Source organism: Manis pentadactyla, chromosome 9 (assembly GCF_030020395.1).
Source record: "Manis pentadactyla isolate mManPen7 chromosome 9, mManPen7.hap1, whole genome shotgun sequence".
In the NCBI taxonomy this organism is placed as follows: Eukaryota; Metazoa; Chordata; class Mammalia; order Pholidota; family Manidae; genus Manis; species Manis pentadactyla.
In genome coordinates this window covers 50960679-50987112 of record NC_080027.1, presented here as the reverse complement: position 1 = coordinate 50987112, position 26434 = coordinate 50960679, and the positions used below count along the sequence as shown (strand labels likewise).

Sequence of the window (26434 nt, the reverse complement as noted above, 5' to 3'; positions counted from 1 at the left end):
ATGTCTCAATTTGGGGCCAAATAATCTGTTTTATTCTAGACCAACAGGTCTCACCTGCGATCTAGAAAAAGAACATGTGATATTTATTTGTAAGATATGTCACCGATTTAAAGTGACAAAGTGACTCTAGGCTTTTATAAATTAAAGAGGATTACAATAGGCCTGTTAGTGCAGTATCTGTCACAGTCCTTTTCTAAGTGCACTGCTCTCTCCTTCAGTTTCTGCTGCCCATAGGATCTTCCCTTAACCACAGTCAGAGCTGGATTAAAATGTAGGCAGTTGCTCAGATCATTATTCTATAAAGGGTGCTAAAAAATCACAGGGATTATTAGTAACTGTAGAAACAATCAAGGTTTCCACAGGCAAGTTTTTACACAGGTAGAGGAATATACATTGCTTGAAATACAGTACAGGGAGTGGAAACTAAAAACAATAGTATTAATCTAACATTTATTGGATGCTGATTACATACCAGGCTCTATACCAAGTGCTTTACATGTATGACTTCAGTTAAACCCAGCAATTATCGCATTTATTGTTTTTAAACCGATTTTTCAGGTTAGAAAATTGAGATGTGCCTCAGACTGTTAAAATAGCAGTGGTGGAGGTGCAATTTGCAACAAATCTTCCTCCAGGACCTATATTCACTATGCCTCATAGCTCTCCCTAAGACTAGCTAAGTCTGTCATGTGTTTTTATGTCTTGCATCTATGAAGGAACAAGTAGATTAAATTCATCAGGCAGATGATATGAAACCAAATATTTCATGGATGGATAGTGCTGTTGGCCAGGAACTAGTGACGAGTACAAATTTCAAACCTTTTAATATGACTTCAATGAATGTGCCTGGTCAGAAAAATTGCAAAAAAAATGAAGAGAATAGAAACTATTAAAAAAACCAAACAAACGTGAGACATACTGCCAAACTGCTTTAAAATATTGACACTCCTTAGGAATCTGTTTGTAATTTTAATTGTTTGAAAACTAAGTTTCTCATTGCCTACATCAAATAAATGTTGAACAAATATTTACAAAACACTTTTTTGAAAGGTGCATTGGAATTCAGTTTTAAATAACAACTTTCACTTCAGCTAATTTGAACAGAAAGGGAATTTGTAAAATCGCTAAAAGGGCTAGTGGAACAGAGTTGAGGCTGCATTTTCAGCAACAACTTCCAGAACTCCATTACAGAAGTGGCCCAACATGAGCACCAGACCTCTGCCAGAACTATGGAGCTGGGGAATCAGGAAGCCAGCTCCATAGCTGCTGACTGACATAATCTGAATCAGCAAAATGGATGACCTGCCCTCTGTCTCCCATAACATGAATTTAGGGACTGAATGCTGGCACTCTTGCTAGAACTGTCTCAGAAAAACCAACATCTGCCAGTGAAAATAACAAAAGTGGCAAAATAATACAAGCCTTCACCTCAAAATGTTCACTTTTAACTTCCAGATCTTGTTAAGGTACATTTGATTTACCAAAACTAGATTTCTTTACCACACGGTAAAGACTTCTGGGAAATGCAGTCTCTAGGTTTCCAGCCTCAAACAATAGTACTCACTAGAAGGGATTTGTAACTGAATTGAGTGCATCAATCTATGATGTCACCTACAATCAGACACCAAATCATTAGAGCTGGCTTAGAGCACCCACCCATCTTGTTCCACCTCTGGCAACAGTTCAAAGTAGAGACTTGACTTAAGGGCAGCCCACCCGAAGGCAGGCCAATGGTAGGTGACCTAATGAAAAACATAACTTCAGGCCAGATTCCTCTCTCAGAATGGGACTGGGATACTGAGGAATTGAGCCAATGAACTGAGGTCTTTATAGATTTTAGGTTAAGTAGATTGGGAGTTGGAACAATGACAGGTCATGTGTAAGCAATATCATTATACACATATTCATTAATAAATACAGAGGTAAATACCAAAAGATATGGCATAAAATGTTTTAAATGGTTGCATCTGAAGAAGGGGCTGAGGAATTTCTTTTGTTGTTGTTTATAATCTGTTTAGTGCTATGTGGATGTTTAAACTTTATCTTGTATTGCTGGGATAAAAACTAAAAGTAAAACAACAAAACAAATACTCCAAACTTGGGCTTTTAACCCAGAACAACTAACCTACAAATCACCTGATCATTAGCTGAAGAGAGGGAGCACTAGACAATCCAGTCCTTACTTGCCTCACTTCCCACCTAGCACCTCCACTGCTGTAAAATTGAAAACAAATATTTTTAAATCAAAATGAGCTCAGTGATAACTAAGCCAAGTTCTTGAATGCTAAGCCATGGAGCTGATTACTCCAGCAGTGAGGATAGCTTAAGTAAGGGAATGATTTTAATGTGTATAGACAGAATGCATACTTCTGCGCAGAGTAAATTTGATAGAGACTGATAGTAACCACACTGGTTAGGAGATTAATAATAGGATCCTGGACTAAATTGGTAGCAGTGGAATTGGATAGAAAATGTTGAACCAAGAGGTAACAATGGAGGACATTTTGGTAGCTGATTGGTTATAAGGGGCAAGGAGAATAAATTTAGTGGGTATCTTCCACTTTTCCAGAATCTCTTCCTTTTAGGCACTGCCCCTTACCCATTCCATGGAATTCTGATGGTGAATCAGAGTAAACTCATGTTCTCAAAATTAAAGGAGGATGTGTCCCAAGTTGACCAGAGCACACTTTCACTGACAGTGTATTTGGTTCACAAGCATAACCAAACTGAATGAAAGACCTTTCCTAAAACCTTTCTCCCAATGCTATTGGGGAAGATGCTCTCTTTCACTATAAATCTGGGGCTGTCAGAGGCCATCATACTGCCATTCAGAGAGGGCCTATCAAGACATCAAGAGTCAGAGTCCTGACAACATCATTGAGCCATTGAATCCATCCATACCTATACTGATGGCCTTTTAGTAATGTGAGCTGTGAAATCAACATTTTTGCTTATGGACTAAATTTCTAGCATTTGAAACAGAAAAATGATTCATTATTGGAGTCAAAGATGGCTTATTTTTCATATTAACAAATATTGCCTGTGTGTTTACCAAATGAGCAGTTTAATGTCCAGTACAATGGGTGATAAAAAGGAATTCTAAGACATGCCCCATATACTTTAACATCTATTTCAGTTTTGTCAGCAACTGTCAATGTGCCATCAGTCATGAGATAGCTCTGGGATTGACTCTTCTATAAAACTGAGAAAAAGAGAGATTACACTGTATTTATTTTCTAAAGATCGTATTTAGCTCTAAAGTTTTATGATTCCATGCCATAACATAGAAGAATTAGTGAGTCACTGAAGGTTCTAAACTATGGAAAATGGGTATACAAAACCAATTAAGTAGAAAGAGCCTGGAAGTTAGCAAGATTATGGCAATAATTTGAAATGAACATTTCTTGAACCTGGTCTAAGAGAACATACAAGAGTGATAGAGAGAAGGGGATGAGTCTTAGAAACATTAGATGAAAGTTAACAACTTGATGCCTGTATGTATGGAATATGAAGGTGAGTCAAGAATGACCATTAACTCTAAGTTTGCTTAAGATATTAAAAGAATAATAAAATCTTTAACAAAAAATGGGATCATTGGGAAAGCACAAGTACTGGAAGAGAATCACTAAAGTTTTGAACATGCTGATCTGAGTTGTTGGTATATATTCAAATAGAAAGGCTACAGACTTGAAAATTTGGAATTGAAGTTCAAGTGGAAAGTCAGGGCTCATGTTATATTTTTAAGAAGCACTGAAGAGAGTGGGAATAGTCAAAGTTCTAGGAGTAAAAGCTACAAAAAACCCTGAAAATGGATGTGATTAGTTTGCTTACTAATAGGCAAATATTTGATTGTAAATTTGCATTTCTTCAGGCTTTAAGCTAAGTTTGTAAATCTGTTAGTCTATAAATCTCACAATCTTTGCATAAAATTATGGACAATCATTTTCACTTATTCTCTATGATCTAATTAATTCACAAATTTAACAGACTACTTAACTATCTTAACATCATTTGCATATCCAACAAATCAAATTTTCTTAGATATTTTAAACTATAGGTACAAATGTAACATCTAGCCAGTGAAATCCTTATAAGCACTTATGTAAATCTTGTAAATACCAATAAATCAATCTCATACATGTGGTCACAAAATTCTCTTAAATGTTTCATACATCTTAAAAGTTGATGAAGCACACACCACCACAATAACTTTCACAGAAATAATGTAAACTAGACTATTTTACCCACTTTATGTTAAAGGTTACACACTGTGGCAGGCGTGGAGATTCTTCACTCAAATCCTTCAAGAAAGGACTTGCTGCCCTGCTCAGGGGCCTGGGAGTGTGATCAGCAGCTGGCCCCCAGCTGTCAGCTCATTTAGGTTCCACCTCAGCTCGGTCCTGCCCTTCCCAGAGCAGCCCACAGACATATGCTGGGGGATGGAGGCGTGTACAGGGCAGGGTTGGGACTTCTACCTACAGCAGTGGCTGCAGGGCTGCCTGTCTTATCAACTGCTCTGGCAAACCCAACTGCACTGCAAACCAGTGTGAACAGATGTGCCATCTCAGAACTCTTACAGCAATGAGGCTGCCAGTTTGGGGCATCAGTCAAAATTTTTGTCACTGCTTCCAGTGATGATTTCACTTGACCCCAGGTAACAAAACCATGTTCCTTTCTAACAAAGAGCCACTACCTGCTTATTCAATACTGCTGTAATAATATTCACAGTAGTTTAATGCCTAATACTACACATGTGCACTCACGCTTGCATGCATGTGCACACACATACACACACACACACCCTACCCAGACACATGGCTTGTAATTCCCACAACCAGCATTTCACCTAATCTTTGTTCTACCACCAATTAGCTTTGGGACAGTCAGCAAATTATTTACTACTCTGTGCTCAATTTCCTTATCTGTAAAACAGGAGCAATCATCTGATAGGTTTTTTTTGTGAAGAGTAACTGAGTTAATACACTGACAAAGTGTGTAGAACAGCTTGTGGCCCATACTCTGTATTCAATAAATGCTATATCATCACTACCTGTCTGAATTCCACATTGTCTATGTATTTTCTTTTCTTATCTGTCTCATCAACCAACATTCTATAATTTATTGACTAAGCAAATACAGAAGAAGTTCTGTTCCAAGCCCCTTAATTATCAGACTCTTCAGATTTTTAGGACCTAAGTTAACTCCTAGACTTCACTTGAGTTAAACTTGTTTAAGCACTATTCTTCTCATCAGTTCAATGTTTTGCATTTTCCCACTTCTTCGAGATGTAAACCAGATGTGTGAAGATGGAGCATATATATAAAAGTTTTTTCTGAAATATAAAACATATGAAAATATGGGATAGTATTCCAACGTTATTATGAAGCTAGACAACTACAATTACAAAATGAAATTCTTTGCTGTTCAAATAAAACTGCACCCCCTTGGCCAAAATGATTTCCACCCTTGTGGTTAAAGCTCACATGAAACTGATTTAATAAAAACGATACATCTGAATAGCTTATTCTGAAGAAGTTGATATGGTTTTAAAACATTTAGGACCAAATGTTGGCTTCTATTATCAGCCAATTTCTAGAAATCATCTATGCAGTCCTAACCTATGTTAAGAGTTAGGCTTCTTTCAATGTCTGAGATTTGTTTACATATCGAAGCAGCATTTACGTAAACAAAAGCTACCCTAGCTTTTCATAAATTGGGTGCTTTTTGGTAACAGTGCCTAAAAAATATCAATTTTCAGTTAGCTATTTCCATGGGGCCTCAGAAAACTAAAATATTGCAAAGAATGAGCCCTGCTTTTTAATGTTACTCGCACTTTAACAAATTACCCTCTAGAAGGGTATATACTAAGATGACAGTTTGGAAAAACCGACTCCGGGTCTCCACGACTGTTCTCCACAAAATGGAAACACACAGCCCCAAGCCTGATGCTGTGCTGTCTCTAAGAAAAGGGGATGGGCGTCCCGAATGCTGCAGCTGGCAAAAGGAGTATTCCACAGGGCTGGCCGTTTGGTGCAGGCGGCCGGGCATTCCTTCAGGGAGGTTGCTACAAGTGAGCGGCCAAGACAGCAAGCGGACTCTTTCCCGTTGACACTGCGGAGCCGCCGCTATCCTTACCTTCTCCTACACGGCAACTCCCCGACCCCCTTGGGGGTCATCCGAGACCCCAGGCTGGGGTGGCGCCCCGCTAAGCATCAAGGTCAACTCTTGGCCGGGCCGCGGGGGCCCCTGCCAAGCCAACGTTGGAGAGGAGCGAGGAGGGAGGGGGCGTCTTCTGCCCCGATTCCGGTGGGACAACCAGGAAGAGGAGGCGGTTGCGTAACCTGGGCCTGGGGTGAGGTTCAGGGAACAAAGAGGTCGTGAAAGCGCATACAGCCGGGGCTCTGGGAATCCACACAAATCGTCGCCTGGACCGAGCCAGTGGGTCGGCAGATTTCTGCGGTCCGGTCCAGCCCAGCCCTACAGCATCACAAACTCTAAGAGCACGCAGGAATCTGCATTATAAACAAACGCCCGACCGACTCCGGCCCAAGGAAGTTTGAAAACAAACGCTTCGTGTCTGGCACCGGGTGGGCCTGAAGCTCCGACGAATCCAGCGCAGCGGCTACGACTGGGCCGCGACTCTACCGAGCTTGGTCCTTTCCTTCGGTCCCACCCCGCTGCTTAGCGTGGATAGGTGGCGGGAAGCAACTCTGGCGCTGATTGGGCGGCGGCGGAGTCGCTCGTGAGGACTGTATGTTCGGGTGCTCCGGAGTGCTAAATTTATCTTCAGACAGGCGACCGCTCCAGCCGCGAATCGGATTTCGGTGGAGGTGGCATAGGCGATTTCCCAGAGCTGAGACATCACCCTGTCCCCGAATCCTTCTTTCCTTTGTTTGTTTTTCATCCCCCCCTTCCCCCTCCAGTCCGCGACGACTGGCTCTTGACCCCGTTCAGGCCTCGGTGAAGGTGAGGACCGGAGCTGCCTCGGCGGCTGAGTGGTGCGCTCTGAAATGGCCGCTGCCGTGAGCTGTCCAAAATGGCGGCCGCAGGCTCAGCTGGGGACCGCGGCGCTGCTCTGCAGCCCAGCCGCAGCGAAGGCCGCTCTCTCTGTCACTGATGGAGTTGAAGTAAAAGGATGGTGTTGGGTGCTGCGACATTTTCCTGTTGCTAGCTGAGAGAGTCCTGTAGACAAGGGTGGGCAGCGACAGAAAGCGAGCCCCACATAGCGCGGGCAGCGGGCAGCGCGCACCGGTGACAGGATCTGAGGGATAGCTGGCCCGGGCAGCACATCCAAGTGACCGTGTAAGAAAGCATTTAGGCGCTGGAAGGGGAGTCCGTAACCTCCTCCTGACTGGACTGCAGTCCTACCCGACCCTCCTGCCTCTGTGGGTATTGTTCAAAATTGGAACTTCCTGAGGGTGAGGGTGAACGGATTGTATTGCCTGTCAGTTTAACCGGAAGAGGCCGAAGAAGAGGGTTCTCGTCCCCGCTTCCCTCTTCAGAGAAGGGAATTAATAGAAACTTTAGTCTCTAGGGAGTCTAGACTCCTTGTTCTTGAGAGATTCAGGGAAGCATCTCTGACGAGGTGGGGATGAAACCCTCCTTCCTGAAAACAGAGCCTCCTCTTCCATTATGTTCTCTGGCAACAAGGAAGAGGGATCCTAATCTTTGTGGTTAGCCAGCAGCTCCTTGAAGTTCCCTGCTGCTAAACTCAAATTGGGATTGTGAAAGGAAAATCTAATACTCTTTTGCTCCCAATAATGAAGTAGGCATTTCTGCTGCTGCAAATTTAAGACCCTTGACGTTGTGTTGGTTGTAACTCATAATCCATTTCTTTCTGCACTACCCATTAATGCTTGGGAAATTTAAGAGTTTTAAGGAACACACAAGTAATGGCAAAGCACATGGGATCTGCAGTCAAACTTTTTGGAGTTTCTTCTTAGTTTTTCACTTAAAAGATGTGTTAACTTAGCAGGTGATTTAACTTTTGTGAATCTCTTAAGTGGGATTATTAGTCCCTGGAGTTATTAATAGACCCTCAAGTTTGCTGTGAGGATTAAATGAGATAATCTTAATTCTTCCTATAAACAGTGATCATTCAGTAAACGTAACATTAGGAGATTGGTTATTGAGGAGGAAAAAATGGTTGTAGCAAAAAGGCATACTTCTTGTAACACTTCCCTGTGTTACATTTGGGATTACTTTCAATGCATAGTTTTGAAGACAGAAAGATGTGGAAGTTAGCTTTAATTTTTGAAGGTTTTTAATGTATTTCTATGAAGTCGGTGGATGGAGGAGCATCTCAAAACAATGAAATTACCAGGATATTAAAAGGACAAAAATACTAGCATTTTTACTGTGTTTGGCATCTTCTGTTTCATTTCAAGGTCTGCATTGCAGTGAAGAATAATTTGCACTGCCTCAACCTAAAATAAATTGTACTGAAAGGTCGTCTTAAGGTTTGTAGTTGGTTCTGCTTTTGCAGTGTCTAATTTTAATTTTTCTCATTCTAGGCTTTTGGTTACTCCCCTTCCACCCCATACCTTAATTTTATTCTTTTGAAGAGTCTGCATTTCAAGCTGCCAAGGTGGAGAGTGTGATTGCAGAAGAGAGTACTCCTCATTTCAGGTATCTTACCGTCTAGCTGTTAGTAGGAAAACCATTTTGATTCAGGATCTAACATGAAATACAAAGCTTACTCTGTAGCCAAATCATAGAAGTTTAAATTAAAAGCAGATATATTTAAATAGTAAAGTTGTATGCTGTATCTTAAAAAAGCTTCTTTGAAGGTCTTAAAATTTGCATTACCCTTCCTTTTAATTATGCTTTTCTATTTTTTATCACTATATGAGAAATAAACCTATTTAAATGAGAGTTTAGATTTTCTTTAGGTCCTGGTTAAGTCTTTACCTATAGTATCATGGGATACAGAATAATCGGTAAATTGTACATTACGTTGAATGAGTCTTAACTTGAGTAATATAAATATTTATGTAACTTTAACTCTAGAGAAATAGTAGTTAACTTTTGATCTATAGTTTATTTTTCAGTGTTAACGTACCATATTTAGGGTAAAACAGAATTCCGTGTCTTGTGAAACTTTGAACTGTGTTTGTGTATTTTTAATATATAACTCATCAAATAATTGCTAGTCCTGAAAGAAGGCTTCAAATGTATAGTGGTATCTGTGATGAATGTGTCCAACAGCAGTAGGCATCAGAAAACTAAAAGAGATTCTAAAATAGAATATACCAGAAGGGGTTGGTAAATTATGGCCTATGTTGTCTGTTTTTGTAAATAGAAATGTGTTAAAACACAACTGTGTCCATTCTTTTACATGTTGTCCATGGCTGCTGCCATGCAACAACTACAGAGTAGAGTAGTTGCAACAGAGACCATATGGCCATAAAATAAAAAATATTTACTATATGGCCCTTTTCAGAAAGTTTGCCAACCTGCCATGGGACATACTCCTCAAGATCCCTTCCTTAAAAATATACTTTTCAACTCTTCATTATTCTTAGCCCAATGTGTTTTATAGAATATTAATATTCTATAAGTTAATAAGTGTTCTGAGAAAAAGATCAATACTAACAATAGTTTTTCTTTATAGTTTATCTTAAAATATAAGTTTAAGACTACTAAACTCATTTCTATAGCTTTTATTTTTATGTGATAATCTACCTTTAAGAAAAGGTGTGCCACACCTGAGAGCACCAGGAAGTCGCATGAGAGATCACCTGATACACGAACGTGTGATGTTCCATCTGCGCACTGATGCATAGGCAGCATTTACAAATTAACTCATGTGTTGCTATATGTCATCTCTTTGATGATTGCTCATCTTCTATGTATCCTGTCTTATAATTCAACACACTTGTAATAACTCAATGTTTATTCTAAATTAACCATGTTTTGTACCAAAAACACATTACCTATGGATCTGTTGCTGAAACAAGGAAGTCTTAAACAAGAAGTAGAATCTTTTTGTTATCAAATTGTATCTGAATCAAGTGATCAAAAGGTTGGAATATTACAAAGTGAAGATGAACAGTTGCAGCCTTCAGTTTCTAAAAAATCAGACGGTGAGCTTCCCAGGGTCAAATTTATGTCCAATTCCAACAAAATAGCGTTTAGTAAGAAACCAAAAAGAAGAAAATATGATGAAAGTTACTTGTCTTTTGGATTTACTTACTTTGGAAATAGAGATGCACCTCATGCTCAGTGTGTGTTATGTAAGAAAATTTTGTCAAATAGCTCTTTGGCCCCTAGTAAGCTTCGAAGACATTTGGAAACTAAACATGCTGCATATAAAGACAAAGACCTAAGCTTTTTCAAGCAACATCTTGATTCACCTGAAAACAGTAAACCCCCAACACCTAAAATTGTCAATACAGATAATGAAAGTGCTACAGAGGCATCATACAATGTAAGTTATCATATAGCCCTGAGTGGAGAGGCTCATACTATTGGAGAATTGCTTATCAAGCCTTGTGCAAAAGACGTTGTGATGCGGATGTTTGATGAACAATATAGTAAAAAAATAGATGCAGTACAGCTATCAAACAGTACTGTTGCACGTCGAATTAAGGATCTAGCTGCTGACATTGAAGAAGAGCTAGTTTGTAGACTGAAAATTTGTGATGGGTTTTCACTGCAACTGGATGAATCAGCTGATGTTTCAGGACTTGCTGTGCTACTTGTGTTTGTTCGTTACAGGTTTAATAAGTCTATTGAGGAAGACCTACTCTTATGTGAGTCTTTGCAGAGTAATGCTACTGGTGAAGAAATTTTCAACTGCATCAACAGTTTTATGCAGAAACATGAAATTGAATGGGAAAAATGTGTTGATGTTTGTAGTGACGCTTCTAGGGCAATGGATGGGAAAATTGCTGAGGCTGTCAACTTGATAAAATATGTGGCTCCTGAAAGCACCAGTAGTCACTGCCTATTATATAGACATGCACTAGCAGTTAAAATAATGCCTACATCTCTGAAAAATGTGTTAGATCAGGCAGTACAAATCATCAATTACATTAAAGCTCGACCGCATCAGTCCAGACTACTAAAAATTTTGTGTGAGGAAATGGGTGCCCAGCACACAGCACTCCTTCTAAATACAGAGGTGAGGTGGCTTTCCCGAGGTAAAGTTCTTGTAAGACTTTTTGAGCTTCGTCGTGAACTGTTGGTTTTCATGGATTCTGCTTTTCGACTGTCTGATTGTTTAACGAATTCATCTTGGCTGCTAAGACTTGCATATCTTGCAGACATTTTTACTAAATTAAATGAGGTTAATCTGTCAATGCAAGGAAAAAATGTGACAGTTTTTACAGTATTTGATAAAATGTCATCATTGTTAAGAAAACTGGAATTTTGGGCCTCATCTGTAGAAGAAGAGAACTTTGATTGTTTTCCTACACTCAGTGACTTTTTGACGGAAATTAATTCTACAGTTGATAAAGATATTTGCAGTGCCATTGTGCAGCACCTAAGGGGTTTGCGCTCTACTCTGTTAAAATATTTTCCAGTAACGAATGATAATAATGCTTGGGTTAGAAATCCATTTACAATAACTGTTAAACCAGCCTCATTAGTAGCACGGGACTATGAGAGCCTGATTGATTTAACATCTGACTCTCAAGTGAAACAAAATTTCAGTGAACTTTCACTAAATGATTTTTGGAGTAGCCTAATTCAAGAATACCCAGTCATTGCGAGGCGTGCTGTTCGTGTACTGCTTCCCTTTGCTACAATGCACCTGTGTGAAACAGGATTTTCATATTATGCTGCAACAAAAACGAAATACAGGAAAAGACTTGATGCTGCACCTCATATGCGGATTCGACTTAGCAACATTACACCTAATATTAAGCGGATATGTGATAAAAAGACACAAAAACACTGTTCTCATTAAAATCAAGGTTTTGCATGTCTCTTGATAACCAAGTATGGGATGAAAATAAAAGATGATACACTTCATCTCTGGTACTTTGGGGTTTTAAATAAAGAGATCCAAGTTTTTTATACTTAAGACTTTAAGAGAACTAAAGAATCAAAAATTTAAATATATATTATTGTTGGTATTTCTTCACATTGTAATTTCAAAGGGTACCATGGTCATAACTGGAAAATGTTCATCCACAAGATAAAGCCCCAGTTCCTTAGCATATTATATATCTTGAAGATTTAATCACTATCAACCTTTCTAGACATGCAGCCCTCCAGTCACATGGAACTTCTTGCCATTCTCTAAACACATCACACTATTTTATGCTTTCAGGTCTCAAAAAACTATTCCCCTTCTTGCTTCCAACAAACTCCCATTTGCTTTTCTTTTTTTTTTTTTTTTTTTTTTTTTTTTAATAATTATTTTTTATTGAAGGGTAGTTGACACACAGTATTACATTACATGAGTTTCAAGTGTACAACACAGTGGTAGAACATTTATATACATAATTCTAGGTTCCAGCTATCACCCTACCAGGCTGTTACAATATCTTGACTATATTCCTTATGCTATACCTTACATCCCGGTTACTAATTTATTTTACCATTGGAAGTCTGTCCCTTTTTTTTTTTTTTTTTTTTTTTTTTTTTTTGTGAGGGCATCTCTCATAATTATTGATCAAATGGTTGTTAACGACAATAAAATTCTGTATAGGGGAGTCAATGCTCAATGCACAATCATTATTCCACCCCAAGCCTAATTTTTGTCAGTCTCCAATCTTCTGAGGCATAACAAACAAGTTTTTACATGTAGAACAAATTCTTACATAATGAATAAGTTACATAGTGAACAGTACAAGGGCAGTCATCACAGAAACTTTCGGTTTTGCTCATGCATTATGAACTCTAAACAGTCAGTTCAAATATGAATACTCATTTGGTTTTTATACTTGATTTATATGTGGATACCACCTTTCTCTCTTTATTATTATTATTTTTAATAAAATGCTGAAGTGGTAGGTAGATACAAGATAAAGGTAGAAAACATAGTTTAGTGTTGTAAGAGAGCACATGTAGATGATCAGGTGTGTGCCTGTAGACTATGTGTTAATCCAAGCTAGACCAGGGCAATAAAACATCCACGTATGCAGAAGATTTCTCTCAGAACGGGGGGGTGAGGTTCTAAGCCTCACCTCTGTTGATCCCCAATTTCTCACCTGATGGCCCCCCTGCGACTGTGCCTGTCTTAGGTTGTTCCTCCCTTGAGGAATCTTACCCGTCTCTGGCTAACCAGTCATCTTCCGGGGCCATACAGGGAAATGTGAAGTTGGTAAGTGAGAGAGAAGCCTTATTGTTTGAAAAAGTTAGCTTTTTACTTCTTTGCATATTTATGCCCTGTGGCTTCTATGCCCAGCATTTGTCTTGAGGTATCTTTACCACTTGGAAGAATTATGATACTCGGTAAATTTGATATGAGGCACGAATTCTATTTAAGGGTTGTAATTAGGAAGGAAGAAGAAAAGCTATAGAAGTAGCAGGCGGAAGAAAACTTGGGAAGATTGATTATTTCTTTGATATATCTTCTTGTAGAGTAACTTCAGCATGTATAGGTTTTAAGCTACTACTTAAATTGCACACACACATTAACATAATAGGAGTATAGTTACATAACCAAAGCATATCTGTAATTACCAGCCATCTGCAGTGAAACCAAGAAAACCAGTTAGGCACCTTAGGCATTTGTGAAAACTTATCTATGATATGGTGGATATTGTCCAAATGAACTTGAACAGTCTGAGAGAAATCAGACAAATTAAAACAACCCATTCCTGGGGACTGTTCACATGCCATATGTTCTTTTAACAATAAATAGTTTGTAGTTGTAAGACTTTGGAGCGCTACAATTTGCACTTCTCCAAATTCTTGGTTGAGTTCCAACAGTATAGATCCAGTCCAATTTTGTTGTTTTACTGTATGCACAGGCCAGCTTAGATATCTCCTTCCTCATTCCCATGGCAGGTCCAGGAACTGGTGGGATGAGTGCATCCACAGCTGTAGCAGTGCGTGGATCTTTGTTGGGGTTTTTTGATGATCATCTTCTGGCATGAGTCTTCCAGAGGGTGCAGATGTTGGAAGTTCTTTTTCATATCGTATCTTAGTTCATTTTCGGGGTAGCCCAATTAGGCTTTGATCCTCTGTATAAACACAAACAGACCCTTTGCCTACACTTTTATATGCCCTTTATACCCTTGTGTAGAACTCGTTGGAGGTTACCACACAGGAACTGCCCTTTTTTTTTTTTTTTTTTTTTGCTATCACTAATCTACACTTACATGGCGAATATTATGTTTACTAGGCTCTCCCCTATACCAGGTCTCCCCTATAAACCCCTTTACAGTCACTGTCCATCAGCATAGCAAAATGTTGTAGAATCACTACTTGCCTTCTCTGTGTTGTACAGCCCTCCCTTTTCTCCTACCCCCCCATGCATGTTAATCTTAATACCCCCCTACTTCTCCCCCCCTTATCCCTCCCTACCCACCCATCCTCCCCAGTCCCTTTCCCTTTGGTACCTGTTAGTCCATTCTTGAGTTCTGTGATTCTGCTGCTGTTTTGTTCCTTCAGTTTTTCCTTTGTTCTTATATTCCACAGATAAGTGAAATCATTTGGTATTTCTCTTTCTCCGCTTGGCTTGTTTCACTGAGCATAATACCCTCCAGCTCCATCCATGTTGCTGCAAATGATTGGATTTGCCCTTTTCTTATAGCTGAGTAGTATTCCATTGTGTATATGTACCACATCTTCTTTATCCATTCATCTATTGATGGACATTTAGGTTGCTTCCAATTCTTGGCTATTGTAAATAGTGCTGCAATAAACATAGGGGTGCATCTGTCTTTCTCAAACTTGATTGCTGCATTCTTAGGGTAAATTCCTAGGAGTGGAATTCCTGGGTCAAATGGTAAGTCTGTTTTGAGCATTTTGATGTACCTCCATACTGCTTTCCACAATGGTTGAACTAACTTACATTCCCACCAGCAGTGTAGGAGGGTTCCCCTTTCTCCACAGCCTCGCCAACATTTGTTGTTGTTTGTCTTTTGGATGGCAGCCATCCTTACTGGTGTGAGGTGATACCTCATTGTAGTTTTAATTTGCATTTCTCTGATAATTAGCGATGTGGAGCATCTTTTCATGTGTCTGTTGGCCATCTGTATTTCTTTTTTGGAGAACTGTCTGTTCAGTTCCTCTGCCCATTTTTTAATTGGGTTATTTGTTTTTTGTTTGTTGAGGCGTGAGAGCTCCTTATATATTCTGGACGTCAAGCCTTTATCGGATGTGTCATTTTCAAATATATTCTCCCATACTGTAGGGATCCTTCTTGTTCTATTGATGGTGTCTTTTGCTGTACAGAAGCTTTTCAGCTTAATATAGTCCCACTTACTCATTTTTGCTGTTGTTTTCCTTGCCCGGGGAGATATGTTCAAGAAGAGGTCACTCATGTTTATGTCTAAGAGGTTTTCGCCTATGTTTTCTTCCAAGAGTTTAATGGTTTCATGGCTTACATTCAGGTCTTTGATCCATTTTGAGTTTACTTTTGTATATGGGGTTAGACAATGGTCCAGTTTCATTCTCCTACATGTAGCTGTCCAGTTTTGCCAGCACCACCTGTTGAAGAGACTGTCATTTCGCCATTGTATGTCCATGGCTCCTTTATCAAATATTAATTGACCATATATGTCTGGGTTAATGTCTGGATTCTCTAGTCTGTTCCATTGGTCTGTGGCTCTGTTCTTGTGCCAGTACCAAATTGTCTTGATTACTATGGCTTTATAGTAGAGCTTGAAATTGGGGAGTGAGATCCCCCCTACTTTATTCTTCTTTCTCAGGATTGCTTTGGCTATTCGGGGTCTTTGGTGTTTCCATATGAATTTTTGAATTATTTGTTCCAGTTCATTGAAGAATGTTGCTGGTAGTTTCATAGGGATTGCATCAAATCTGTATATTGCTTTGGGCAGGATGGCCATTTTAACGATATTAATTCTTCCTAGCCACGAGCATGGGATGAGTTTCCATCTGTTAGTGTCCCCTTTAATTTCTCTTAAGAGTGACTTGTAGTTTTCAGAGTATAAGTCTTTCACTTCTTTGGTTAGGTTTATTCCTAGGTATTTTATTTTTTTTGATGCAATTGTGAATGGAGTTGTTTTCCTGATTTCTCTCTCTGTTGGTTCATTGTTAGTATATAGGAAAGCCACAGATTTCTGTGTGTTGATTTTGTATCCTGCAACTTTGCTGTATTCCGATATCAGTTCTAGTAGTTTTGGGGTGGAGTCTTTAGGGTTTTTTATGTACAGTATCATGTCATCTGCAAATAGTGACAGTTTAACTTCTTCTTTACCAATCTGGATTCCTTGTATTTCTTTATTTTGTCTGATTGCCGTGGCTAGGACCTCCAGTACTATGTTAAATAACAGTGGAGAGAGTGGGCATCCCTGTCTAGTTCCCGATCTCAGAGGAAATGCTTTCAGCTTCTCGCTGTTCAATATAATGTTGGCTGTGGGTTTATCATAGATGGCCTTTATTATGTTGAGGTACTTGCCCTCTATTCCCATTTTGCTGAGAGTTTTTAACATGAATGGATGTTGAACTTTGTCAAATGCTTTTTCAGCATCTATGGAGATGATCATGTGGTTTTTGTCTTTCTTTTTGTTGATGTGGTGGATGATGTTGATGGACTTTCGAATGTTGTACCATCCTTGCATCCCTGGGATGAATCCCACTTGGTCATGGTGTATGATCCTTTTGATGTATTTTTGAATTCGGTTTGCTAATATTTTGTTGAGTATTTTTGCATCTACGTTCATCAGGGATATTGGTCTGTAGTTTTCTTTTTTGGTGGGGTCTTTGCCTGGTTTTGGTATTAGGGTGATGTTAGCTTCATAGAATGAGTTTGGGAGTATCCCCTCCTCCTCTATTTTTTGGAAAACTTTAAGGAGAATGGGTATTATGTCTTCCCTGTATGTCTGATAAAATTCCGAGGTAAATCCATCTGGCCCGGGGGTTTTGTTCTTTGGTAGTTTTTTGATTACCTCTTCAATTTCGTTGCTGGTAATTGGTCTGTTTAGATTTTCTGTTTCTTCCTGGGTCAATCTTGGAAGGTTATATTTTTCTAGGAAGTTGTCCATTTCTCCTAGGTTTCCCAGCTTGTTAGCATATAGGTTTTCATAGTATTCTCCAATAATTCTTTGCATTTCCGTGGGGTCCGTCGTGATTTTTCCTTTCTCGTTTCTGATACTGTTGATTTGTGTTGACTCTCTTTTCTTCTTAATAAGTCTGGCTAGAGGCTTATCTATTTTGTTTATTTTCTCGAAGAACCAGCTCTTGGTTTCATTGATTTTTGCTATTGTTTTATTCTTCTCAATTTTATTTATTTCTTCTCTGATCTTTATTATGTCCCTCCTTCTGCTGACCTTAGGCCTCATCTGTTCTTCTTTTTCCAATTTCGATAATTGTGACATTAGACCATTCATTTGGGATTGCTCTTCCTTTTTTAAATATGCTTGGATTGCTATATACTTTCCTCTTAAGACTGCTTTTGCTGTGTCCCACAGAAGTTGGGGCTTAGTGTTGTTGTTGTCATTTGTTTCCATATATTGCTGGATCTCCATTTTGATTTGGTCATTGATCCATTGATTATTTAGGAGCGTGTTGTTAAGCCTCCATGTGTTCGTGAGCCTCTTTGCTTTCTTTGTACAGTTTATTTCTAGTTTTATGCCTTTGTGGTCTGAAAAGTTGGTTGGTAGGATTTCAATCTTTTGGAATTTTCTGAGGCTCTTTTTGTGGCCTAGTATGTGGTCTATTCTGGAGAATGTTCCATGTGCACTTGAGAAGAATGTATATCCCGCTGCTTTTGGATGTAGAGTTCTATAGATGTCTATTAGGTCCATCTGCTCTACTGTGTTGTTCAGTGCTTCCGTGTCCTTACTTATTTTCTGCCCAGTGAATCTATCCTTTGGGGTGAGTGGTGTGTTGAAGTCTCCTAGAATGAATGCATTGCAGTCTATATCCCCCTTTAGTTCTGTTAGTATTTGTTTCACATATGCTGGTGCTCCTGTGTTGGGTGCATATATATTTAGAATGGTTATATCCTCTTGTTTGACTGAGCCCTTTATCATTATGTAGTGTCCTTCTTTATCTCTTGTTACTTTCTTTGTTTTGAAGTCTATTTTGTCTGATATTAGTACTGCAACCCCTGCTTTCTTCTCACTGTTGTTTGCTTGAAATATGTTTTTCCATCCCTTGACTTTTAGTCTGTACATGTCTTTGGGTTTGAGGTGAGTTTCTTGTAAGCAGCATATAGATGGGTCTTGCTTTTTTATCCATTCTGTTACTCTGTGTCTTTTGATTGGTGCATTCAACCCATTAACATTTAGGGTGACTATTGAAAGATATGTACTTATTGCCATTGCAGGCTTTAAATTCGTGGTTACCAAAGGTTCAAGGTTAGCCTCTTTAGTATCTTACTGCCTAACTTAGCTCGCTTATTGAGCTGTTATATACACTGTCTGGAGATTCTTTTCTTCTCTCCCTTCTTGTTCCTCCTCCTCGATTCTTCATATGTTGGGTGTTTTGTGCTGTGCTCTTTCTAGGAGTGCTCCCATCTAGAGCAGTCCCTGTAAGATGTTCTGTAGAGGTGGTTTGTGGAAAGCAAATTCCCTCAGCTTTTGTTTGTCTGGGAATTGTTTAATCCCACCGTCATATTTGAATGATAGTCGTGCTGGATACAGTATCCTTGGTTCAAGGCCCTTCTGTTTCATTGTATTAAATATATCATGCCATTCTCTTCTGGCCTGTAGGGTTTCTGTTGAGAAATCTGACGTTAGCCTGATGGGTTTCCCTTTATAGGTGACCTTTTTCTCTCTAGCTGCCTTTAACACTCTTTCCTTGTCCTTGATCTTTGCCATTTTAATTATTATGTGTCTTGGTGTTGCCCTTCTTGGATCCTTTCTGTTGGGGGTTCTGTGTATTTCCGTGGTCTGTTTGATTACTTCCTCCCCCAGTGTGGGGAAGTTTTCAGCAATTATTTCTTCTAAGATACTTTCCATCTCTTTGCCTCTCTCTTCTTCTTCTGGGACCCCTATAATACGGATATTGCTCCTTTTAGATTGGTCACACAGTTCTCTTAATATTGTTTCATTCCTGGAGATCCTTTTGTCTCTCTCTATATCAGCTTCTATGCGTTCCTGTTCTCTGATTTCAATTCCATCAATGGCCTCTTGCATTCTATCCATTCTGCTTATAAACCCTTCCAGAGTTTGTTTCATTTCTGCGATCTCCTTTCTGGCATCTGTGATCTCTTTCCGGACTTCATCCCATTTTTCTTGCGTGTTTCTCTGCATCTCTGTCAGCATGTTTATGATTCTTATTTTGAATTCTTTGTCAGGAAGACTGGTTAGGTCTGTCTCCTTCTCTGGTGTTGTCTCTGTGATCTTTGTCTGCCTGTAGCTTTGCCTTTTCATGGTGATAGGAATAGTCTGCAGAACTGGGACGAGTGACGGCTGGAAGGATTTCCTTTCTTGTTGGTTTGTGGCCCTCCTCTCCTGGGAGAACAGCGGCCTCTAGTGGCTTGTGCTGCGCAGCTGCGCGCAGACAGGGTTTCTGCTTCCTGCCCGGCTGCTATGGAGTTAATCTCCGCTGTTGCTGTGGGCGTGGCCTGGCTCAGGCAGCTACTCCAAAATGGTGGAGTCGCGTTGGAGCAGGAGCTGCTGGGAGGCTATTTATCTCCGTAAGGGGCCTCCCTGCTCCCTGCAGCCCAGGGGTTAGGGTGCCCAGAGATCCCGGATTCCCTACCTCTGGATTAAGTGGCCCGCCCTGCCCCTTTAAGACTTCCAAAAAGCACCCGCCAAAACAAAACAACGACCACAAAAAAAAACAAGAAAAAAAAATTTTTTTAATAAAAAAAAAAAATTTTTAATTAAAAAAAAAAAGGTGGTCGTTCGTTTTTCTTTATTCTCCGGTGCCAGCCTCAGGCCTCTGCTCACCGGTCTTTCTGCCCTGTTTCCCTAATATTGGGGTCCCTGTCCCTTTAAGACTTCCAAAAAGCGCTCGCCAAAAGAAAGCAGCAAAAAAGCAAAAAAAAAAATGGTCGCGCGCTTTTCTTATGTCCTCTGTCGCCCAGCCTCCAGTGCCTGCTCACTGTTCTTGCTGCCCTGTTTTCCCAGTATCGAGGGCCCTGCACTCTGTCCCGGATGGCGGGGGCTGGGTGTTCGGCAGTCCTGGGCTCCGTCTCCCTCCCGCTCTGCCTGCTCTTCTCCCGCCGGGAGCTGGGGGGAGGGGCGCTCGGCTCCCGCGGGGCCGGGGCTTGTATCTTACCCCCTTCGCGAGGCGCTGGGTTCTCTCAGGTCCGGATGTGGTCTGGATATTGTCCTGTGTCCTCTGGTCTTTATTCTAGGAAGGGTTGTCTTTGTTATATTTTCATAGATATATGTTGTTTTGGGAGGAGATTTCCGCTGCTCTACTCACGCCGCCATCTTCCGCCCCACCCCCCATTTGCTTTTCAACACTGACTTAATTTATCTTCAGTACTTTCGTTCTCTATCTCTTTTTATTTTGCCTCTATTTTTTATGTCTGTCTCAGAGATGTGAACTGCTTGGTATTCTCATGATTCCCAGTTTTTGGACTGAAGTCTTACTGGTTCTATTCCAGCTCTATGTCTTCATGATCTGGAAAAGGCATTATTAAAGTAAATGCTCAAGAAAGGAAAAATGTTGATGGTGGACCAACAAAAAATGGAATAGGACATGATAGTTTGTATTTTTATATTCTGCTTGTGTACAGAATGCTAGCCATTATGTTTTTGGCTCAGTTATTCTGTTACCTAGAATTCAGTAAAGCTGTTAAGCAGAAGTCACTAAGGAATGTCATAGCTTTGATTCAAGCTGAATTACTGGGGGAGAGCAGAGAAAGTATGAAGAACATTTTCAGATACATTCTTTGTTTCTCAGTTCATATATAGATTATTGCAAATTCTAATATTGTAGTCTAAATTATTAAGGCTTTCCTGTACTTTAAGATGATTGGTTTTGAAACCCACATCAATTTATTAGAATACTAAGAATTCTGATCAGCTTGCCTATCTCCAGGCTTTTCTTCCCATGTCATATCACAAAACACAGGTCACTAACTCAGTATTAAATATTTTGTGTTGCCTCTGTAGTCAAGAGCTACTGTAAGTAACCATTATTTATTCATCTCATGTATTCAAACCTAGCTCCCATTTGGGGGAGTAGGAGTACCTCTTACTAAGGCAGAGTGTGATAGAATGACTAGATTGAGGTATCTGCTCCACTTCTTAACTAGCTATTTAACATTGGGCAGTATGAGCCTTCGTGCACCTCAGTTATCTGTAATAAAATTACAATCATGCCCTTGAAGAGTTATTAAGATTAAATGAGTATGTATATAAAAGTCCAGACAGTGGAAATAGGAGTAGATAATCGACATACATTAGCTCTCTGCTATATCCAACCATGTCCCATTTATACTTCACTCCACACACATACTTCTAATGTGAGTTTTTATTCAGTAGTTCTCCAGGCCATAGGACCTGACCTAGTCTGATGCAGTAAGATTAAGCAGTTCTAGCCCAGGTTTTTTCCCCTTTGTCACATTATTAAGTACCTATTTATCTGTCAGGTACCTTACTAGATGCTTGTATGTTACTAATCTTTACAACAATCCTATGGAATTATGTGATTTTTGAATTTGCCCAAGGTCACACCGTAAGTAGCAGAACCTAGTTTAAAACATCTTTTCCAGAGTGATTTTTGCAGGCATTGCCTTTCAAACTTGCAAGAGCATCAGTGACTTGGTAGTATAGCTAAAACTCTACTAAAATTGGGACATTTCTTTGAAATCCTGTTTTCTTCTCTAGATGCATCCAAAGTTAGCTATCTACTTCAAAGTATAACTGATTATTTTAATACAAAAATATGTAAAAATAAGTATTGAATTGCTATAAAAAATTATCTTAAAAGGTTCAACATAATTACTCATATATGCAGTACTTTTTGTTGACTAATCCTGAAATTAAATTTACCCTAATTTGAGAAGCATATACAATTCTGTCATGTCTACATCTGGCTGCTACCTGAAGTCTGAAGACTAAATTCACATAATTACTGAACTGAGCCCTTGATAAGGTCATCTGTTCAGGATGTCAGCCTCTTGAGACCTCTCTTGCTTTCCAGTCCTTTACCCTTAACCACCTTCTCTGAAAGACTAGATTCCTGCTTTAAATCCAAGTCTACTGACTGGGATCCTGTTGTCTGCTACTAGATGACTTTAATGCCAACACTACCCAGCTTGGTTCTGATACCAACTACTCACCTGTTCTATAATCTATTGGGACTAACCTATGGATACCATGTATGGACAGTGAAAATTATTTTTTAGAGCCTGAAGGTAGGTCTGGCACCTGTTGGATGATAGGCATTATCAGTTCCCAGAATAGAAAATTCTGTGTTACCCTACCCTACTGTAGTTACCATTACTGAACTCAGAAGAAGGTTCTTTTATGTTTAACTACCCTTCGGAATTGACTTTACTTAAATAAAACCAAAACAAAGTCTTCAACACTCTCAGGTTCCTTTTCTCTTGTACTTCTAAAGCTCTTTGATTACCCTTCTGCCAGTACTCCCTAAGGCTCCAAATATTAGAGAATCTATCGAGCTAGAGGGAAGCCTGTGACAAACCACTTCACACAGAAAAGAAAATAACTCTTAGAGGAAGAAATGGGTGGCATTCAACTTCATAAGGAAGAGACAGCTGGGGACTAAGAAATATTCTTACTCACCCTCAGATGAAAGCTACGCTTCCTGCCTGTGCATGAAACAGTAAAGTTCCCCTAATATGTCCAGCCCCAAAGAACTTTCCCACTTCTAATCCCTGTATTTCAAATAGGAATTGCCTTGATTTCTTAAATGAAGATTGTTTCCTCTATCAATCTTACAGTACCACACATACATAAATATATAAATTGTAATCTTCTGTAACTACACCTCTTTAGGATCATTCAAAGGACTGCAAATTTCTAAACATAAAAGTGATCAATGATGATACCTTAATTTAAAAAGTGATTAATTCTCTAGCTTAAAAGTTAAGAGTATTAAGGGGAAATACAATTCATATTGTAACATGAGAATTAGCTTTAAAATCCCAAGCCTCATTTAAACAGATTAGGTGGTAGCTATTCTTTGCCTTTTAAAGACGTCAAAAGCAGCATTTATTTTTTACTGAATTATAGTTGATTTTTCTTCTATTGAATAGCAGCATTTCTTTAATAAGCTCCTCTGTTATCTTAGGCAGTTATATTCCCCAAAATATAATTCACCTACCCTCTTGAAAGAATTGATCAGCTATGTAAATCTGGTTGCCTGTGGAACTTAAGCATGTTTATTACTTTTGTTTTTTAAAGTAGGTATAACCACTGTTAATTAGCAATGAAAAAAACTGTGAAGTGTCAGGAGACTTGGGTTCTGTAACTAATTGTGTTAGATATCTAAGTTCATCCTCTCTTGGCCTTAGTTTCTTCACTTAGTTAAACTAAAATGAGCTATAAAGTCCTCATCAAATAAGATAAAAATTAAAGCCTAAATAAAGATTAGGGTGAAAAGGTATGCTCAGATTTTTAAAATACATGTATTTTTCCTAGCAGCCAAGCTTTTCCAATGAAGTCTTTTATCATAATACTTTCCACCAACAAAATGGTAATGTTAATAAATTACCCATCATGGATGCTTATTGGATGGAAGGTATGAAGTCCTTTTTGGAAGGAGATGTACTTTCAAATTTAGAAAACATTAGAAAAACTAAAATATGTTTGGTTAATGACCCTATTGAAATCCACTACAGATTAAATCATAACTAAAGTGTTGGGCAGGCTGCAGTGGAAATTGTTGACTACATCCCAGCATCTGTTTTCCTCTCCCAAATTGTACCAACATTCTTTCAGGTATCCATTGTTCCCCTACATAATCCATGTACTTAAGCAAAAGCTGACCCCACCCCACTCCAGCTTTGGGATTGAAACTTTTGTTTAAGATAGTAGTTTCAAAGTTGTTTTACTCCAATTCACAAGAAGAAACATCTTACATTATAATCCAGGTGTGTATATGTGTGAGTACTAAAGTTTCATAAAACAGTACTAACCCTTCATATGTGCAATGCAATCTCCAATCTATTTAATTTTTAAAATGATGATTAGGACACAAAGATTAATTCCATGACCCATCCACCATTTGAAAAACTAGTTAGCTATCTAATTCTTTCCCGTCCATTCTTTCACCTTTATTATCAAAGCCTCAACATTCATTTGCCATTGCCCTTAGAAAAATTGTTCAGGAACCTGGATCTAAGCCTATTAAGGTATAGTATTACTGTGGCCACAATTGGGCCAGAATAATATGTGACTCAATACAAGCTAGTGAAAACAAGCAGTATTATAGATGCTTTGAGAAAGACATTTCTTTGCTCTTAAGAGAGAGATGTCCTGTGTACTTGGGAGGCTGGAATTGCTGAATCTCTCAAGCTACTAGCATGGAGATAAAGTCAACAGGAGAGGGCAGAAAACCAAAAAATTAGTGAGAAAATAAAGCTCTGACTGAATCAGTTCATCACTATCCTGTCTTTAATTTTTTTTGTTACCTAAGCCAATAAATACTGTTCATTGTTTAAGACAGTTTACATTGGGGGTTTCTATTACCATAGGCAAAATCATCTTAAATAATATAGTGGTCTAAAAGGAAAGCAATGTAAACTAGAATTTATTGATAAACTTAACTTTCAATGATGAAATGAGTGCCATTCCACACTTAGTCTGATCTCTGTTTATTCACCCATCTACCATACTGTTAACATTCAAAACTTTGCCACTGCTAATACTTTATAGACCAGAAGCTAAATCACCAGATATATTGACATCATTAGGAATCATCAAATGCCATTTATTTCTGTTAGTGAACAGTTTGATAATAAATGGATTTTACTTATTAGCTTAGGCTAGGCTAATGATAATTAGGGTGTATAATTCAAATTAGAAGTTAACCTTGAAAACAAATGTCCTCATTTTCCTTATAATTTGTTCAAACCCTGATAAATGTGATGGAATAAAAAAAGTTTAATAAGTCATGTGCTTTGTAGGGGAAATAATCAGCCTGAAATAGTTTGAGTAGTCCTCTATCTTAAAAATTGCTGTCAAAATTCTAAAGTTCCCACAGGACTGTTTTAACCTACTCTCAGAAGAATTATGTGTTGAGAAGGCAAAATCTATCACATTGCAGTTAGCATGGCTTTTTGACAAATATGAGCAAAATAAAACGTTCCCCAAATAAGCTGGGACTTAAGGGTTAAGGTGCTGACCTAAATAACTACATTTTATTCTACCTTCCCAGAATTCCATAGATATATATTTTCTTAAATCCAACGTAGACTAAATCCACAGCAATGCTAAGAAACTAAAGGGAGTAAAGGTATTTACTCTAAAAGAATTTACATTCTAGTGGGAAAGACAAACTAAACTGCTGTGAAGAAAATTAAATAGGTTAATGTCAGAGTAATGGAGTGTGTTAACTGAGTCAACAAAGTGGCACTTGAGCTGAAGCCTGAGTGATAAGGAGCCTGTCAAATCAAGATAAGGGAAAAAATATTCCAGATGGAGAGCAGGCAAGTGCAAACACCCTGATACAGAAAGAGCTTGGTGTGTTTGAGGAATGGAAAGATTAATTTCTGGAATAAAAACACCGTGAACATGGTACAAGTTGTCAGAGGTAGGAAGGAACCAGACGACTTAGGGTATCAGAAGCCAGTATAAGGAGTTCGGATTTTATTTCAAGTACAATGGGAAGCTATTGTTCTCAAATGGGATTGTGAGGGGAGGAGAGGTTTGCACCTTAAAGGGGTTCAACATGTTGTGAGGGCATTAAAGGAAAAGCTATTATAACGGGTATTTTAGACCCATTAGTACAGGCAATAATGGGTCCACCTGCATAGGACCCTTTCTTTTGATGAGCTCAAAGTTTGGATGATACTGGGACTTTCATATACTTCTGAGGAGACCCAGAACTTTAGAGAACCCTTTGGAAAACATACATATTAACTGAAAGATGCTCCATCTCCATTCTTAAGAGCAGGGAACATATGTTGGACCTCTCCATCCCATATAGTATCATGGTAGACTCCTTGTGCCGCTGTTTTGTGGCACAAATTTGACAACTATCTAAATTCGGGAACATGAGAAATGATTATCTTTTGCCATAGGAAATGAAGTACATTAATCAAAGGCCCATGATGTATAAAAATGCCCAGATTTGGATTTCACTATGTTTTTATCGAGTGAAGGGATGAATGTTGAGTCTTCAGACCTCTAGTAACTTCAGGTTGGCAGCTACTGCCATGTCCTTTTTGCTGCCTTAACTCTTCCTCACCCTTCCT

General features: G+C 38.9%; 1 protein-coding gene across 1 annotated transcript; it reads left to right on the top strand.

Annotated features, from left to right (window-relative positions):
- Positions 1-6625: 6625 nt before the first annotated feature.
- Positions 6626-11979, top strand: ZBED5 (zinc finger BED-type containing 5). The gene is made up of 2 exons (XM_057507377.1): positions 6626-6966; positions 8514-11979. Exon 2 carries the CDS (start codon positions 9911-9913, stop codon positions 11912-11914), a length of 2004 nt encoding a protein of 667 aa, XP_057363360.1. The 5' UTR covers positions 6626-6966; positions 8514-9910; the 3' UTR covers positions 11915-11979.
- The last annotated feature ends 14455 nt before the right edge of the window (positions 11980-26434 follow it).